We start from the raw sequence: 17,812 nt of genomic DNA, 5'->3' as shown, positions 1-17,812 counted from the left end.
TGCAGTGCAAACAAGTGACTTCTTCTTTTTCCTTTTTTAAAAACTAAAGCTGTATTAGCTTCCCATATTTTTTTAAATCTACCACACATCTGCCTTTAAAGTGCCTCCGACTGACAGATACTGCAGTTTCTCTACAGTTTGAGAACTTGGGCTGTAGATATCCACTGTACAATTCATCTTTTGAAATGACTACATTGTAACAAAATAGGAGCAGCCCGACAGCAAACAAATAAACTTTTTTTTTTTAATGTCCGTGTTCCCTGGGTGTGATTACACTGAATGAGCATTAGCAACAACAAGATGCTGAAAGCATTATTTATTAAGACATAAAAAAAAAAAACCCCAACATGTACAGCAAATACTTGAGTGCTTAAATCAGCACTTCATTATATATTAAAATAAGGATAAATTATGACTCATGTTTAAAATAAAAAAAAGCAGACTGTAATACAGTTAATTCACACTTAAAGGAATACCTAGCAGGCAAGTGCTGTGGCTTTGAACCTTAGTGCTGATTTGAAGACTAATGGTCTCATTCTTAAAGTCTACGCATGTGTTCAATCGATCTAGACGTTTCTATTAGTTCAGTAGAAGTGTAGTTCCGATTGCGAGAGACCGCAAACACACACTCATGCTGGTGGTGTACATCTCATTTCATCTCAGTCTTTCCTTCACAGGAGCGACTCTGTTCTTACAGTTTTTCCACTGCATCTTTCGTCTTTCAGGGGCTTCCCCTCGCTCATCATCCTTGACTTCTCTTTACCGTCGCTGTCCACGTCTACGTTTTCTTTATCCTTTTCCTCCTTCAGCCTCTTCGCTCCTCTTCTCTGGTCCTTCTCCTCTCTCTTCCTCATTTCCTTGAGCTTTTTCTTCAGGGCAGAACGGTCACTTTGACTGCACACGCCCAAAGCCTGATAACAAAAGTGTGTGTTTAAATGGGGGACTAGTGGATTTGGTACACATGCAGTTTTGGACCTCACACGGGAGACCGACTTCACATTTAACAAGAAGCAAGTTTAAAATTTGTTAGTATAAAACCTCAATCACTTGGACTACTTTGTATCAAGGCTACTCTGTTGTGATTACTAAGAAACACTGCAACCAGCATGAAGAGCAGAGTAGTCCACAATAAATAGTCCTATATAGTTACACCACAACACAAAACATTTGGCTCCTGCCCCCAACAGCAGTAGCTCATCTGCTGACCTTGAGTTTATCACTGTCCATGTTGAGAAGCTGTGTCCCATCCACACTCCTGGCGGCAAACTCTGATGTGTATTTATCCATGTTCATAGCGATTAACCACAGACACACCTGCTGGTTATTCCACTCCAAGACGGGTCGACTTTGCCACTGATTGTTGTTGTTCATGGGAACTGGGTCATCGTCCAAAGTCTGAGGGGCATGAGAGAATATAGCAGGAGAAGGAAGCTACGATTAAAGAGATTAACCTCCTAAGACCCGAACTCTTCCACGGCATGCATTTTTAATTTCTTTGATATTTGTGCATATTGGGGCCCAAGAACGTCAAAACAAAGAATTACCTTATTTTTGTTTTTAAGAAAAGAGCCACATATGAGGATATTCGTTTAAAATTTTGATAGAACAGTAGCAGTATAATGTCCTCGTAAGTGGATATCAGGCCCTTGTAAAGCAAAAATTGAGTATTTTGGTCTAAATAACCCAAAATGTGATGTCCACATATGTGGATGCCAGGTCCTAGGAGGTTAAAGAGCCTGTGTGTGAAAGCTGGACAGAAGGCCCAGGGGGGGGAGGGGGAAGCAAAGAGTGAAGAAAAGAAAGGGAAGGATAGACTCACCTCAGTGGAAGAAAAAGTGAAAGTGTGAGAGTGTCCAGAGAGGGAGTGATCAGACACATGACCCACCATACTGGAACAGCCCACTGGAGAGCCAATACTCTGGAACCAACAGAAATGAAACTGGGGTGCCTAGATAGTTCATTATCTACTGCATATGTACAAAAGCATGCGAGCCAATTTGAAATGGGGTTTTGTTTGTATGAGATTGCTCTACGTCAGAAAGTTGAGACAGGAAGAAGGGGCCACGCTGAGAAGGTTGTGGGTTCATTTTCTTACCTGCTGTCTTCTCCCTGAGGTGGTCAGGTACGGCAAACTGCTGCTGGATACAGACCGAAGTCGCTCCCGCCTACTCTCCCCTTCCTCTTCCTTTTCTCTTCCTCTCTCGCCGAACCAAGGAAATGGCAGGCAAGAAGGCATGGAGGTGACAGAGCCTGATGGAGAGACTTCAGCAGGCTCATCCAACAGGTCATCACTGGATGCCCTGGAGAAGAGCAGTTATGCCCTCATTAAAACGTATGCACATTTTTAATCTTTGTCAAGAGCAGTAGTGTTCAAAACAGATGTTAGGTTCACATCTTCAAAAACATTCTCCCCCCCCATATTAGTGTCACCACACCTGTTGCTCACAGACGTCCTGCTGCGTTTTTCGCTTCTTCTTTTGCTGAGAGACTTGCGAAGGCCACTAAAAGAAATATTAAATAAGCTTTAAAGAGTAAATACAAGAAAAAAAAAAAAAAAAAAAAAATACCACCAGCAAAATTTCACTCAGTGCCATATTCAGCATGTTTGGCAAAACCATCAGAACTCTGAGGCTGAAGAGCAATTTAAGGCTTTAAATTTAGAAAGTGTGAGTCAAAATAAAAGAGCCGCCACCTGAAGTCGGGAAATTTCCTTTTGGATTTTCTAGAGGTGGAGGATTTGCTCGGTGAGGACGGGGTGGTATCCGTGATGTAGATTGGAGGGGTGAAGACTGAGTTGTTTGCAGCTTGAGGACTGAAGGCTGGGAACGATGAGGTGCTGGACATGTCGCTTCTACTGGTTCGGATCGCTGTGGGTGCGGACAGTGACCGTCCCTCTTGTGCTTTCAGGGCCCCTTCTTCCTGTAGTGAGAGAAGACATGATCACAGCTAGAAACTGCATCTCTTTCACCCCCCGTTTCATATTTTAAAAAAAAAAAGGAAGACAGACAACAAAACTGTTCCTTACCCCTTTTCTGAAGCTCTCTCTGAGTTTGTCTCGTGAAGGCGGTTGGCGCTTGGATTTCTGGGCTAGCTGAGCCCTGGCTTTGTGAGCGCTGGAGTCTAAACGGCTGGTATTAGGAACTGGAATCGACCAGTCTGTGCCTGAGACAAATGCATAAAAGCCTATTTAAATTACATAATAATTTTCCATACTGAAGTTGCATTAGACAACTCAAAAAGCTTCGAGTTCCTCCGCTTCTGAAGCTAGAAAAATAAAATATAATTTATCATCAGTAATATGTAGAGCCAGCTGCCGAGTCAAACAGACATGCAAAGACACTTCACTGTCACCAAAACTGATGCTCACCGGTGTTTGAAGTGCCAGTTGAGTGGCTCTTTCTCTCAGATACTGGCTCTTTTCCCTCTAGCTGTGCAATCTGTGATACAGTGAGAAACAATGACTACAGAGAAATGTCAGGATCAGGTAAATAAATCCTCAAAGCACTGAAAAGCCTCCCCTCACCTGGATTTGAAGCTTTTCAATCATCTCTCTGTGCTGCCTCTCCTTCTCCTCCATTTCTCTCCTCAAATCTGCCTCCCTTTTCTCCCCCTCTTCCTCTCTTCAAAACACATTAAGTCACATGTAAGACACCTTGGTGCAGTTTTACTAACTTGCACAGCATGCTCACCAGTAACACTTTTAGGGAGTTAGCAGGATTTCATGAGTACCTGCTCTGGTATTCTCTGACCAGTCTCTTGGCCTTATTGTATTTGATCTCCAGGCTTTCTGATTGGCTCTGGGCATCAGCCAATCGCTGGCTTACAACTCTGCACAGGGTCTGGGCCTCTTGCCAATACCTGATAAACAGAGTGGGATTCATTAGCACCTTATCAACCCACATCATAATCTTCATTGTATTTATCAACAGTCTCCAATTGCAGCCTTTAATCTTCATGCCTGCTCCGGTAAAATGATTTTCTATTCCATACGCTCTAGAAAAATATCACAAAAATGGGACAAAGCATTGAAGCTGCTCAACCATACTTCTCTAATTTGTCTGCTTTGTCCTCTCCATCCTCCACTTTTTGCTCCAAGTCAGCCTTCTGGCTCTCCCAACAGGCCTGCTGCTCCTCCCAAGCCTTTAACTAAGAAACAGACAAAACTGTATCTTTATGCAATGCAAGCATGTCATGTGCACAAGAGGAAAAAAAATGTCTTCCCAAAAAAAAGGGCCTTCATGTTGTTGGATCATATGCGTCAAGACACATTTGTTGGAGAAACGACACACTTCCTCTTGCTTTATTTGTGCCATCAAAGCTGTTGAAGTAGTCAAAACTCAACGCAGAAGAAAGATCTTTCAGAAAGGCTTTCACCAACCCAGTTATGTCACAGTGGTGATTACTTCAAGTCAAAGGCAGAAAAAGCAGGGCTTGACGAGGAGTGCTGGAAAGCAGCCATGTCCTAATAACTCCACTCTGTGCCGTCTCATACACAGTTAAATGGGTCAGATGCTTCCAAATTTGGATGCGAAGGTAGTGTATTGAAGTGAGTACAGTCATTGGTTTGTGAGTGAGACACTGAGAGCCTCAACCTCAACTGAGTGACCTACCTGTTCTTTAGTGTGCTCAAGTTGGGTTGCTTTGCTTCTTAGTTTGGACTGAAGCTGTAAGCACATTAAAGAGCAAATTCATGAATAAACCTGGATATACTAACAATTACAAGAAAGGACGCAGACTTTCAGCATTTCTTTTAGTTTTAGAATATGAATCCAAGCTAAAACCTCTGGTTGAACACAGAGTACCTGCTGGTATTTGAGGCAGAGCTGGTAGTTGTCTAGACCCGAAAGAGCAGACACATCCTCCTCTTCGCAGCCATCATCCTCCGCCTCCTCTTCATCAAACACCAAGCCCTTCTCTGATATGCTGCAATCATTGTCCTCCACTCTTCTGCCATCTCTTTCTCTCTTCATAGACAGACACACGCACAGTTAAACTGAACAGAAATAGTTAAAACAAGCCAACCTCCCCCACTTCTACAAGAGGACACACCTTTCTGCTTTTATCCATTTCCAGGCTTTCATTTATCAGTCGCGCCACCTCGCTCTCCACCCCCTCCTTCTCTCGGCCAATCAAAAACCTGCAGGAAAAAAACAAAAAAAAAAAAATCCCCAGAAATCAGTCACAGGTGTGATCAATCACTCCATCTCACCACACACCTGTGCAGATTGTGTTAAATTGTGTGTTTTACAGCAGACATTCTGGATGCTTTTTTAAGTTGCAGACTCATGGCAGATCTTTCAAACACTAAAGTGCACCTGAGAGAGACAAGGAAACACTGATGTATTCTTTGTCTTTCATCAGCTGGTGTGACATATTATCGCTGCACCCCTGCAAGTCATAAGCGGTGATGTTTATGAAGCAGGATTTGCCATTTGGCAGCTGTGCCCCCTTGCTTCTCACTTTCTCATCCTCACTAGGAGGAGCTATCCCACTTTTCAGGTGTCACCAATAACATTAATGATGGCATGACAACTAATGCCAGTCAGCAAACACAGATAACAAGTGCAAAAGTACAAAGGCGACCCCTGAACTAAAGCAGCCGACTGGAAACTGATTCGTCATTATTATTTACTACCGGGTTCTTCCTGCTGTGGCGTGTCAATGTATTCTGAGTGTTGGTGGTACGCTGTCATCGTACGCTAGTATAGCTGCAGGCGCTGACTGTTTTTAAACATGCTCTAAATGTCGGTGCATTTACAGACACTCAGATTATCCAAAAATGTTGGATGCGATTTATAAATGTTGCTTCAAAGTTTATATCAGAAGAAAACCCCCAAAACATTGCTGTGTGAAAAGACAGACCACATGAGGGTGTCATGAAGAGGAATTAATGAGCTGATGTGTTCATTTCTGGCATTTAAAGATTTGCCAGATGGCACCCAAAACCTACAATATGAGGTGCTCAAGTGTTTATTATAATGTTTCTATTAGTGTTTTTCATTATGATCTGAAGGGCTGACAGACAATCCTGCACATTATGGCAGACTTAAGAAAATCTTAGACAGTACTGTGAAGAATATATGTGTTAACCAAATTAAACTTGCAAATACAATATCACCCTTATGATAAAATACTAAAAATATCTGAGAAGACTTTATTTATAGCACTAACATTGTTTCATCTTTATACAACTTTTAGACATCTTAGGAGGCCCTGTCACTTATCTTTGCACATTATTTTTAAAGTGGCATATCAAAGAAGTGCACAAACACACTTTTATATACCGTTTACCAAAAAAACCGATGTTGGAGTCCGCATGCTTTTTTGCGCCACGGACCGGTTTAATGTCAGACAATATTTTCACGGACCGGCCTTTAAGGTGTCGCGGATAAATACAACAAGTAAAATGATACAACCAAGACAAAAACTGTGGTATTTTGTAAATATAATAATAAAAGCAAATTCACTGTGTAATTGTGTAGCTTTATTAGCAGCGTTCTCCTGAAATGCGCCAACAACATTGAGAGTAACGTCCTCCTCTCTGCCCCTTAGTGCTCTCGGGTCGCTATGGTAAATATTTCTTTCAAAATAAGACACACAACTACAACACGGGAAAAGACCCAGGGAAACAGAGTTAATGATAAAACCCCTGAAAACCATAAATTTCACATCCTAGTCTCAACTCTTGCGGCCCAGTACCAAGCGGCCCAGTACCAAACGACCCACGGACTGGTACCGGTCCATGGCCCAGGGGTTGGGGACCGCTGGTCTAAGGTAACAGCAAAAATACACAAAGCTGTTCAACATAACAAGAATCAGGACGTGTCACAGACAAAAAAAACTTGCTGTGTGGTAACTTACTTGACGAGACCCGATGTGTTCTTAAGGACTGTGGCTGCAAACAGCTGGGAGACTCCAACTAAACTCACTCCATCCACCTCCACTATCTGGTCATTCACCCGAATCCTTACAGAGATAAACACATACAGACTGAGGAGAGTATCTACCTTTATCTTTGTTTTATTCAGAGAAAAAAAATAAAGACACTAAAGCTAACCTTCCATCCTTCTGGGTTGCTCCTCTTTCAGTGATTGTCTTGACAAAGATGCCGAGTTTTTCCAGTCCCTGGTCAGCACCTACACCCATCCCAATGATGCTGATGCCGAGTCCATCTTCACCTGGAGGGTGTGGGGGAAAAAAAGGTAGTGAAGACATTAGGAATTTATCCTTACATTAGCTACATTAACTGCTAAAAATCATTAGACGTTTAACAATCAGAGGAGAGAGGAAAAACAGATGCTCATACAAACCCTTTTTTATCTCCACTGGAAAAACATCCATCCTTTCCACTCTCTTCTCTAGCTCAAACTCAGCCGAAGCAGACACTGGGTCAATATCTTCATTGTGTCTGTCATAATCTGCATTAGAATAGGTGTTGTACACCTGAAACACACCATTCATCATGCAATTAAGGCCTCAACTTAGGTTAACATTGATGGCAATTTTAGGCTAAATGAAAATGCCTGTTGTTTTGCATTCTTATCTGGTGCATATGTTCACTGTGGGCTGACTAGAAAGAGAACCATCTGCAGCTATTGACACAACAAGACCTTGTTTATACAGACAAATGTGGTTAGTGTGAGAGTCAGCACCAGATCGAGTAAATGCAAAGACTTGAGCAAACTGTACCAACAATTACAGGATTGCAAAATATCTAAGTGTACACACACAACTTCCATGTGACATTTACTGATGCCACACTGACCACTGCTACAGTAGTTTGTGATAATCGATCCAGATTAATGCCGCGGGATCTTTTTCCGGTGTAAAGGCAGCTCTGAGCCGAGCGCTGACAGAGGGAAGCGTGTGGAATCTTGTCTTTCCTCCTCCCTTAATGGATTAGAAACATTGCTTTGGGCTAACACCTCGCTTACTCAGATTCAAATAGCAGCTGGAACTGACAGTCACACAAATCTACAACAAAAGAGCTTCTCAAGTGGATGACTTTACAGACCTTGCAGCTTTCAATAAAATGAGCAATGGTAGCTTAACGCCTGCAAACCCTTAAAGTTTGTGTTATTTTTCAGAAAGGTTTCCCTACCTTGATTGGTGCCGAGCAGAACTTGACCTTCCTCTCGACAGATCCATCCTCATTCTCCTTGTCGGAAAGTTCAGGCACACCGGGAATTTCCTCATACTCCAACAAAAGCTGGTTTTCCAACTCTTGTCTTGGTGGAGTGGAAAGCTCTGGATGGGACTGGGATTCCTGATCATATGCAAAAGCCTTGTTCTCAATGCCACTGATTAATGCATCTTCTTTTTGGGCCTCCTTGCCGCCTCCTGCTTCAGTGTTTCCATCACTACCTCCTCTTAATGCTACATGCTTGACCTCCTCAGTTGCAAACTCCGCTTGCAGCTCAGGTGTTCTGCCTTCTTCCTTCCTACTTTTCTCTTCTTTCCCATTTTCCTTTTCTTGACTTTGTCTACATTCCTCCACTCCACCTTTGCCCTTTCCCACAGCCTTGTTGTAAACTTCCTTCTCTTGCACAATGACCCTTTCCTTCCCACCAATACTTTCTTCTACCACTGCATCAGTCATTTTTTCCCTGTTGCCTCCTTCTTCTGTCGACTTCTCCTCAGCCCGTGCTACGAACTCTCTGTTCTGCTCCTCCCTTCCACCCTCCCATTGTTCACTCACCTGCAGATACTTGTCTCTTCCAACATCCCTGCCATCCTCCGTTCCTCCTTTCTCTGTCATGCTCCCTGACAGCTCCTTCTGGTGGTCTCCTGATGAAATGATTGGTCCAACATTTCGTACTTGTAATACCACCCTGTTTTCCAATTTGTAAGGTCCCTGTGTTTCCACACTAGGCTCCTCAAACACATCATCCACTGAGGACTCTTCACCTGGAGCTATACTAATATATGTCACTTGATCCTTAATCCAGCATTTATTCTCTTTCCACTCCTTCCCTTCTTCATTCTCATCACTTTCTGATGACTCATTTTTTATGCTGACCAACTCTGCCCGAAGCATCTCCTCAGGGGTCAAGCAGGGGTTAAGACAGGATGCTTCTCCCTCTGTTTGTGATACTTTGATTTGATCGTCTTTGTCAAAGTAGTTGTACTTGTTGGATGCATCGCCAGGAATATCTGAGACGGGGGATTTAGGGCACCTTGTCAGTGAAGATGGTGTAGAAGGCTTCAGCAAGGAAACATTTATGATATGGTTCATGGATTTGTCTTTATCTAAGCCATCCTCTTCGGTGTTCCTCCTTTTCCCATTTCCCTCTTCCACCTTTTCTACATTGTTGACTTCTACTTTCCCATCTTCCGTTCCCTTGCTTCCCCTGGCAATCAGGGGTTTTGAAACCTGGCCTCCACCACCTCCATCTTCCATCATCTTGCTCTCAAACAATCTTCGAGTTACAGAGAACTTCTGTGCCAGAGCAGCTCGGTCAATATCTGTAATTTCCTCCGCTCTGGATGGTTTATCTTTCAGGGAGGATTCTGGGATAGAAATATTTGTTGTTACAGTGCTCAGAGCAGATGAGGAATTGATGACTGAACACCTGGATCCAGGAAAAGGTGAAGTCTGGACCTGTATGCTAGGATTTGGGGGAGAAATAAGCACCGTAGAGCCAGAACTTGGCACTGGGCCGCTATCTTGTTTCAACTGCTGGCTGTCCATTTGAAGAAAGATGTTATCTCTGATTTTGGTCCCCCTGGTGCTGTGGATTCTACCTCTGCAACCTGTGCTTCCACTGGTGCTGGTGCAGGACATTAGGGGCTCTGACAGGCTGGACTCCAGCTTGTTAGGGTGCACAGCAGAGCGCTGGGCAGCAGCAGATTTGGTCCCTGGCTGTAAACTGGTCCCAGTGTCGAATGAGCATTTGATAGCATGGAAATCAGATTTGTAAGTTATCCTGTGAGGGGAGGCACTTCGGCCTTTGCTCTCTGTCCGCATCATTGGAAAATTTGGAGGTTCTCTGGCTAAGAGAGAAACTGTGGACAATCTGAAATAGATGCTTTTCGTAGCTAGACAAAGCACCTGGGGAAAGGCAAATGTTTGAAGACTTGCTGGTACAGTGAAATGGTTGCAATAAGGCAAGATATTCTTGACAAAAGCTGGTGGTTTACAAGTTTACTGCATTTGTGTGATGACAGCAAACATTAAAGGCAGGCTCTTGGTCTGGGAAGTTCATTGTCATAAGGTAGACTCCAGATTCTTCAATTCATTATCACCACCACAGTGAAAATCTCCTGAAAAGCACATTAAGAATAGCTCAGTAGGCGTACAGTGCAAACAAACATGAAATAAATAATACCTTTTTAGGTGCCTCAAAATCTATAAAGCATCCCTCTGTCCTTAAACCCTTGAATCAAAGAAGAAAACAAAACGCTAAACCTTAGTTACTGACTGAGACAAACTATCCAGTGCCAGGATTAAGAGCAACACATTTTTAAAAAAAATACTCACTCTTTTATCGAAGAATTTCAATCGCCAGAACAGTTTAAAAGATAAAAACGTAGCATGTAGACGTTTTTGTATATCTACTTGACACAGGTATCCACAATTAGACTTGTTTGCGGTCCCTTCTAGACAACATTTAAGTTCACACGCCCTGTCGAAAAAAAGGATTGAGGGCGTGTGAACGTAAGCTTGCGCATTTTTGCACTTCTAATGTCAACGACAGTCTAAACCAGTTTATTTAGATTATTGTTTCCTTAACGTTTTAGGCAAAAAAAAAAAAAAAATCCAATTAGATAAATTAATTAGTCACATTAACGGAATCTGGCTTCAAGCCCGGGTCAGTTCAGCTTTCTTTTCATTGCAACCCTACACCCACCTTTCTGACAGCTTACTGCAAAAGCAGTGTTTTTCTTGGCACAAGACTTTTCCTCGGACTAACTGTGACTAGCTAAAACTGTCTCGCAAAAATGAAATCGCAAATTTGTCGTTCGGAAATCGGATTTCACGACGGCATGTGAAGGCAGCAAAGTTCACCAACCTGGCGAGTGTGCGCGCGCAGTTTAAAGGTCGCGGGCTCCAGCGCGTTAGGGCTCGTGATCCAGCGGTTAGCTAAATTACAAGAAAGTAACTGGAATATTAAAGTAATAGCTCTTTCTCTAGACCGTCCCCGACAGTTTCGTCTCACCATAAAAGTGCTGCTGCTGTCAGTCGGTGCTGACGGCTCCCTTGCTGAGATAAATACAGACAGATGGCGACTCATGTCTCTAAATACTGTAAATGGATTATCCCCTTGTAATCCTGTGTAAACTACTCCAGTAACTGTGTAGCACTGACGGTGAGTGGGTACCAGCCCTCGGGCAAGTTAGCCTACATTTAAAAAGTCAGTTGTAACATCTGTGCCCTATAAAGTATTTATCTTCAGTGGAAAGTCTTATTTTGGTCACTAAAGCCTATTACAGTCCCATATTTAGTGGTGGTTGTTAACCATTGTGAGGCTAATAATGCCATCTGTTGTAATACCTGTTTTGTAGCTTTCCCCCATATTATTGCATAATGCTAAACATGGTAGTTCTCTCTTAAACTTCTACCAAGCATGCAGATCTGTGCTACATCCACTTACCTTCACCTGTTTCCTGCTTCTCAGCATCACTGCCAGAGTTGCTGTCTGTAGTAAAGAAAAAATGTCACTAGCAGAGCCTCTATTGGGCTCAGAGGCAGGCTTGGTGTGAATATTCACCTGTGTGCATGATGCAGGTTGGTGCAGTCAGCCAGATCTCCCACTGTCTACCTGTGTGTGTGTGTGAGGCAAAATGGGAGCAGTGATGCAGCACCTGTGCGTGCTCCTGCCTTGTGTGTCTGTGTGATGCCAGCGGGTGAGTAGGTGCAGTACCTATGTCTGTCTGAGAGGTTGGCTTGTGTGGCAGATGGGCTGGACTGGATTTCAATGGACTGGACTGAACCATGCAGAGCCGGAGAGTGGTTCTGCTTGCTATGACCTGGATCTGACAGGAGACTATTGTCCCAGGTGGCACTGGGACCTAGTTGATATAAATACTGGCCAATCACAAAAGCCTTCTTCTGAATGAGGCTAACCAAGAGAGGGAGGGAAAATGAAGGGAAGATGGAAATTGAGGGAGTGATGTCGCGGTGGGCGACAAAGTCAATTTTGAGAGGTAGAAAAGTGAGCGAGGCAGAGTAAATGAAGACAAAGAATGGAAGCAGAAAATCTAACCTGGAATGTGAGAAGCAGTAGAAATGTAAAGGACTGAAGAGTAGAGAAAACAGCAAATTGTAGGAATGATAAATGCTGTGAAGTGACAGCAAGCCCCCTCTGTTTTACTCAGCAGTATTTCGGATTGATCGCAAGTAAGATGAGAAATACAGAGCCCTGTTTGTGCTGATAGCTCTCAGGTCACCTTGACTTGTACAGGAGTTTCTGTCTTTCTCTCCTCAGATTGACATAAAAAAGAGACGGTTACAATTTAGACACAATAATAGACCCGTCAGTATTTGTGCCAACGCATAGGTTCTCTTTGCAGCAGTGCTATTGTGTTTGTGGGTTTGTGGACAGTACTACTGTACGGCGAGTGTGCTGCTAGTGTGGAAAATGGAGCTAAACAATTGCTGTCAGTGTCTCTGGAGAACAGATTTGTCACACACCAGCACATTTTCTTTGTTGTTCTTATTGAGCTTTTATTTCAATTTCACCTGTTTTGTTGCTTTATCACAGATTGTACGTTTCAGTATGTATCCCAACATTTCAGCTGATATGCAGCATGAAACTGCAGCACAGAAATTGGATGTGGACATATATTTACCATTAGTACAGCTGTTCTGTTGTTAGTCCACCAGAGAGCACTGACGGCTTTATTTCATGACCTCAGTGAATATAGTCCTTTCAAAATCATGTAGGGATTACTGCACATATTTTAACTATATATCCATTCATCCATTTTTAAAAAAAAATATTAGCCAATTTATTAAAAAAAAAAAGTCTAAACTAACCCTAACCCTCTGACTTACCCCAAATCCAGAAAAGTTGGTACGTTGTGTAAAATGTAAACAAAAGCAAAATGCATCATTTATAGGTCTCATGCTCCTATATTGTATTCACACTAGAATATAGAAAACATGTTAAATATTTAAACTGACAAATTTCACTACATCATAATGATGGCACTAACATGTCACAAACAAGTTGTGATGGGGGAAAAATACTAGAAAAGCAAGTGGTACTAAAAAAACAACAGGTGGAGGAATATTTTACAGCAAAATCAAAGATTTTCAGACAAATCAAAATTTTTAATTCTTTTTTTGAAAACACTGGATTCCACATTCTCGGGACCAAAGAAAAGCAGGACTATCCAGCTCGTTATCAGCACTCAGTTCCTAAGCCTACTTCTCTGATGGTTTGGAAGTACATTAGTGTGTGTAGAATGGGACGCTTGCACGTCTGGAAAGGTGCTATCAACGCTGAAAGGTATACGCAAGCTTTAAAACATCACATGCGCCTATGTGCGCTGCATCTATTACAACAACGTTGTTTCATAGTAGAAGAGTCCGAACTGACCTGCCAGCAGTCCAGACTTTTCCCCAGTTCAAAACATCATGAAACAAAAAGTACAAAGAAGACCCAGGACCATTGAGCAGCTAGAATCTGATATCATTTTTTTTCTTAAATGTTTTTCCCTTAGTTTAAGCATTTGATATGTTTTCAATGGGGCAGCATGGTGGTGCGATGGTTAGCAACATTCCCTCACCATAAAAAGGTCCTGGATTCAAATCCATCAGTGGAGTTTCAAGATTCAAGATTCAAAGTGTTTGTTGTCATGTGTACAAAAGAAACAGCATTTCTCTGTGCAGTGAAATTCTTCCTTTGCTGTCCATACACAAATGCCAAGTTAGGTAAGGGTTAAAGGAACAAGGTAAATAAGGATAAATATAAGACAAGATATTAGGATAAATAAAGATAAAAATAAGGATAAAAATTAATGAAAGATAAATAACTAAGTACAAAAATAACTAAGTGAAGACACGTGAGGTATGCAGATGTAGATGAGTTTGCATGTTTTCACTGTGTCTGTGTGGGTTACTTACTGCAGGTACTTTGGCTTCCTGCCATGGTCCAAAGACATACGTGATGATTCTAACTTTGTAGCTGTGAATGTGAGCATGAATGGTGGTCTGTCTCTCTGTGTTAGGCCTGCAATAGACTGGCAACCTCTCCAGGGTGTAGTCTGCTCTTTCCCTTATGACTACTGGGATCGACTCCAGCCCAGCCATGACCCTGATGTGGATAAGAAGATGGAAGTTTTCTGTGGTATATTGTGAATAAAATATGTGCTTATCGAGATCTAGATTTGCAAATATTTGCATTGAGGTTTTATTTATGTTTTACACAACATCCCAGCTCTTTTGGAATTGGGGTTGCAAATTTATAAACCCTGGTTATCTCTGAAACACCTAGCATTGAGTACTGCTTTAGTAAACAGCAACATCATCGTTATTTAAACAAATTAGAAGTGACTGGCAGATGGTTTTACTATAATAGTTGACTGTATCGACTGTGTGTTTGTGTGCATGTGACTGAGTGTGTTGTTGTGTAGGCTGCATTTGGCACACAGCCTTGCCCCATATGGTTGTCTGTTCAGTCAGCCATATTTAAAGATTCCCAGTTTCATGAGGGAATTGCCTTCTATCCTCTGAGCATTTAAATGCAGAAACACACATTCTCTCCACTCAACTCATATCTGGGATGAACGCACAAGTTGTCAATTTAAATGAGCAAAGCACGATGTAGCTGTGCCGCTGCACTGCAGAATCCCTTTATACCGTGCTGGGACATAGTCTCACGTGTCCCTCAGGTGGCAGTTTTTATAGATCAGCTTGTGAGTGTATAAATATGTACAGTGATACTGTTGTATTGCATGTGCACACTGCAGATGTCTCATTTTAAAAACACAAGTAATAGAGATCTAATCCTGTGCTGATGAGTATGAAGAGCATAAATGGCAGAGTTAAGCCTTTAGATGTCATTAGATCAAACATGAAAGATCATAAAAGATACATTTATTGTAAACTACAATAACAATAATCCTGAACCGTGCTTCCCAGAGTATAAGCTTTACAGTACACAACTGTCAGCTGTGTGGTTGCCAACAGTGTTTTATTTTAAAAGTATCAATCTCAATAAAGATGATATTATGATAAAATGTGTTATATTGTACATCTCTGTCCATAAAATAGCATACCTTATGCTTAATAGGGTTGTGATAGGTGTTATAATACCACTACTACTATAATACTTAATAGGTCTCCATGTACTCTATGTAGCTGTAATTTAACTTTAATCTCCAGACATTTTTTTTAAAATAAGAAATATTTAAAAAAGAGCACTACCCTTTGTGAGACAACTGGCACACACACACACACACACACACACACGCAGATAGTCTGGTGAAAATTTCCTTCACCCTCCAGTATTACTCTCATGCGTGTTGAAGTGCCATTTTAAACAGATGCATTAAGGCAAGCAGAAACAATTGCGCGCACACACATGCGCACACTCGCACACACACACTTTCAACAGGTGCACACATTCACACGTTGTAATTAACCTGATGCAATAGAGTTAATATTATCAGTTGCCAGAATGAGGGGATAAAAGAGGGCCCATCATGGGATCGTAACTCTCTCGCCTTCCTCCTTCTGTCTGACCTGCTGTGGTTTTTCAGTGCAGTCAGTGAAAATGGAGAAATTCCCTAAATTCCTCTAAATGCAATGCTTTCAATCTTTAAATTAACATAACTTTTTTTTAAGATCACGTTTTCTCATCTCTCAATTTCATGCTGCCTGCTATCTCACAAATCTTTGCCTAATGACAAACTCCCTTGAAACTAAATACATAGATTTCCTTGTATGATCATACATGATCCTGGGTGGGTTTTCACAATCCGATTGTTAAGTGATGACGTGACGAATCCTACTTCCGGGCCTAAAGTAGTCTGCGTTTAATATGGCTTTTGTAAAAAAAAAAAAAAAAAAATATATATATATATATATATATATGGCTTTTGTGTTGTTAACATGTTTAATGTTATGTATTTTCTCCTATTTAATCTCAAAAAGCTCCTAAAACAGTCAGTGATCACTGTTGACCTCCCTCGGCTTTTATTACCGCTAATCATTTATTTAAGCTCAGTTTTTAAAACCTTAGGATATAACTACAGCCCAGCCCATGCAGCAGTATATGAATGACTAACCTCGTATTGTGGATGGATTATCTCAGTTGTTCTCCTGGCTGAAGTTTGGTCCTTTTACAGCATCCTGCCATGCGATTACATTTGTTCCTGACCACCGAGAACACTCACGTTAACTTTTATCGAGTGGAAAAAAAGTTAGCTTGTTTATATTATGCTAACATAGCTGTGTCGCTAGCGGTCACGTAGCACATCATTATATACCAGCTAGCCAAACTTCAGTAACCCTACAAACGTCACTGCTGTTTAGTTTTCTGTCTTCATTTATGTTGGAAGTGATAACAGAGCTGTACGTTTTAATTTGTTTCCAAAACCCCGCAGTCAGGACATGCTATATTGTATTTAGATAGAAGCTAGCGAGCTAACTCCCTGCTGACTTCTAACTCCGTTAAATGTCATAAATTCCGTTTTCATGGATGCCTGGATGTTGTTACACCTGGTAGAGCAGAACGCTGACCATTTTATTAAAGATGAAAGACTTTAGACAGTTTTTCAACTCTCAGTAATGCCATAGTGATCGTTTGATATATGGACCTGCAGCGGAGTTTAGGTCCAGACACGGCTAGTGACGTCAGACTGAACAACCGGATAGGGATCAGCGATGAAGATGGAAAATGATACACTGTGATGTATCATGTGATGTATGATGAGTCTGAAGAATCCCCAATAACAATGTCAGCCTCTGCTCTTAAATCATGCTTTCTGGGAGGATTGTTTAACTGATGAATATGCTTGATATTTGTTCCAGCATTATCCTGTGTTATAAGAAAATAGCTGTGATGTCTGAGATCAACTGTTAACACTACTGGATGTTTAATTTAAAATCTAAGCACTACATGAATGTATTCATAAATCACAAATTCCAATGAATACAAATTCGTTTTAATTGTAGTTTTAAAAGACTTAGAAGAAGGAACAAATCTGATTGTGGGGGTATTGCTGCTCCACAGTTTGGGGACAAACACGCAAAATTTGAATCTGGAGCAGGTCAGTGATGTAAGAAGGAAACCAACTATGAATGGCTTTGGAGACAAACAACGCTCTACAATGTGGTATGTATAAAGTCTATAAACATGCACTACGCTGGAAAAATTAAAAGTTAATGCCCCCAGCCCAATTAAAAAAATCTCAGTTTTGATCAGTACACAACCACTGCACTGTGAAATATTTTTTTTGCATAGTATTATTGTTGTTATATATGCAATATGCTGCATCTGTTTATTTATTCCTGCCCTGTATACTTTGCAGCTTTAAGAACTTGAAATTTCCATTTCTGGTATTAATAAAGGCTAACTTACCTTATCATATCTTATCTTATCAATATTTCCTTTCTGTCTTCATACACAGGTATCTGCAGGAGACTAACAGACTAATAAATGGGTTCCCAGATTGGGGTCCACCCCATGCTGACACGCAGTGACATTTGAAGAGACCTGAGCTAATTAAAGACTGAAGTTTGTATATATATATATATATATATATATATATATATATATATATATATATATATATATATATATATATATATATATATATATCTGTGTGTATGTGTTGTTTTTAAAAATAAATATATATATAT

General features: G+C 41.3%; 1 protein-coding gene and 1 long non-coding RNA gene across 4 annotated transcripts; one reads left to right on the top strand and one right to left on the bottom strand.

Annotated features, from left to right (window-relative positions):
• Positions 1–67: 67 nt before the first annotated feature.
• LOC120727630 (neurabin-1-like) lies at positions 68–10,980 on the bottom strand. 3 transcript variants are annotated; one of them, XM_040022018.1, is made up of 19 exons: positions 10,481–10,695; positions 10,329–10,376; positions 8,102–10,263; positions 7,311–7,443; positions 7,058–7,178; positions 6,862–6,966; positions 5,050–5,137; positions 4,803–4,964; positions 4,611–4,664; positions 4,046–4,146; positions 3,730–3,858; positions 3,524–3,620; positions 3,368–3,437; positions 3,026–3,162; positions 2,693–2,919; positions 2,436–2,501; positions 2,096–2,300; positions 1,207–1,395; positions 68–911 (listed from the first exon to the last, which is right to left on the bottom strand). In XM_040022018.1, the coding sequence occupies exons 3-19, from the start codon at positions 9,968–9,970 to the stop codon at positions 672–674; spliced, it is 3,993 nt and encodes a 1,330-aa protein (XP_039877952.1). In that variant the 5' UTR covers positions 9,971–10,263; positions 10,329–10,376; positions 10,481–10,695; the 3' UTR covers positions 68–671. The 3 variants fall into 3 exon arrangements, with proteins under 3 accessions (XP_039877952.1, XP_039877953.1, XP_039877950.1); XM_040022019.1 differs by lacking the exons at positions 10,329–10,376; positions 10,481–10,695 and adding an exon at positions 10,851–10,980; XM_040022016.1 differs by lacking the exon at positions 10,329–10,376.
• Positions 10,981–11,184: 204 nt separating this feature from the next.
• On the top strand, positions 11,185–17,693 carry LOC120727634. Its single transcript, XR_005694568.1, has 3 exons — positions 11,185–11,309; positions 17,184–17,285; positions 17,581–17,693. It is a non-coding gene; the product is annotated as an uncharacterized LOC120727634 (long non-coding RNA).
• Positions 17,694–17,812: the final 119 nt, after the last annotated feature.

The sequence above is a fragment of the Simochromis diagramma genome, unplaced genomic scaffold, assembly GCF_900408965.1.
Source record: "Simochromis diagramma unplaced genomic scaffold, fSimDia1.1 OVJJ01000205.1, whole genome shotgun sequence".
NCBI lineage: Eukaryota > Metazoa > Chordata > Actinopteri > Cichliformes > Cichlidae > Simochromis > Simochromis diagramma.
This window is presented reverse-complemented; position numbering and strand designations above follow the sequence as displayed.

Coding starts and splice junctions, on each gene's coding strand:
- LOC120727630 (XM_040022019.1), bottom strand. CDS start 9,970: ATGATGCGGACAGAGAGCAAAGGCCGAAGTGCCTCCCCTCACAGGATA. Junction 7,179..7,310: donor TCCAGTGGAGATAAAAAAGG/GTTTGTATGAGC, acceptor CACACCCTCCAG/GTGAAGATGGACTCGGCATC. Junction 4,147..4,610: donor TTGAGCACACTAAAGAACAG/GTAGGTCACTCA, acceptor TCTGTTTCTTAG/TTAAAGGCTTGGGAGGAGCA.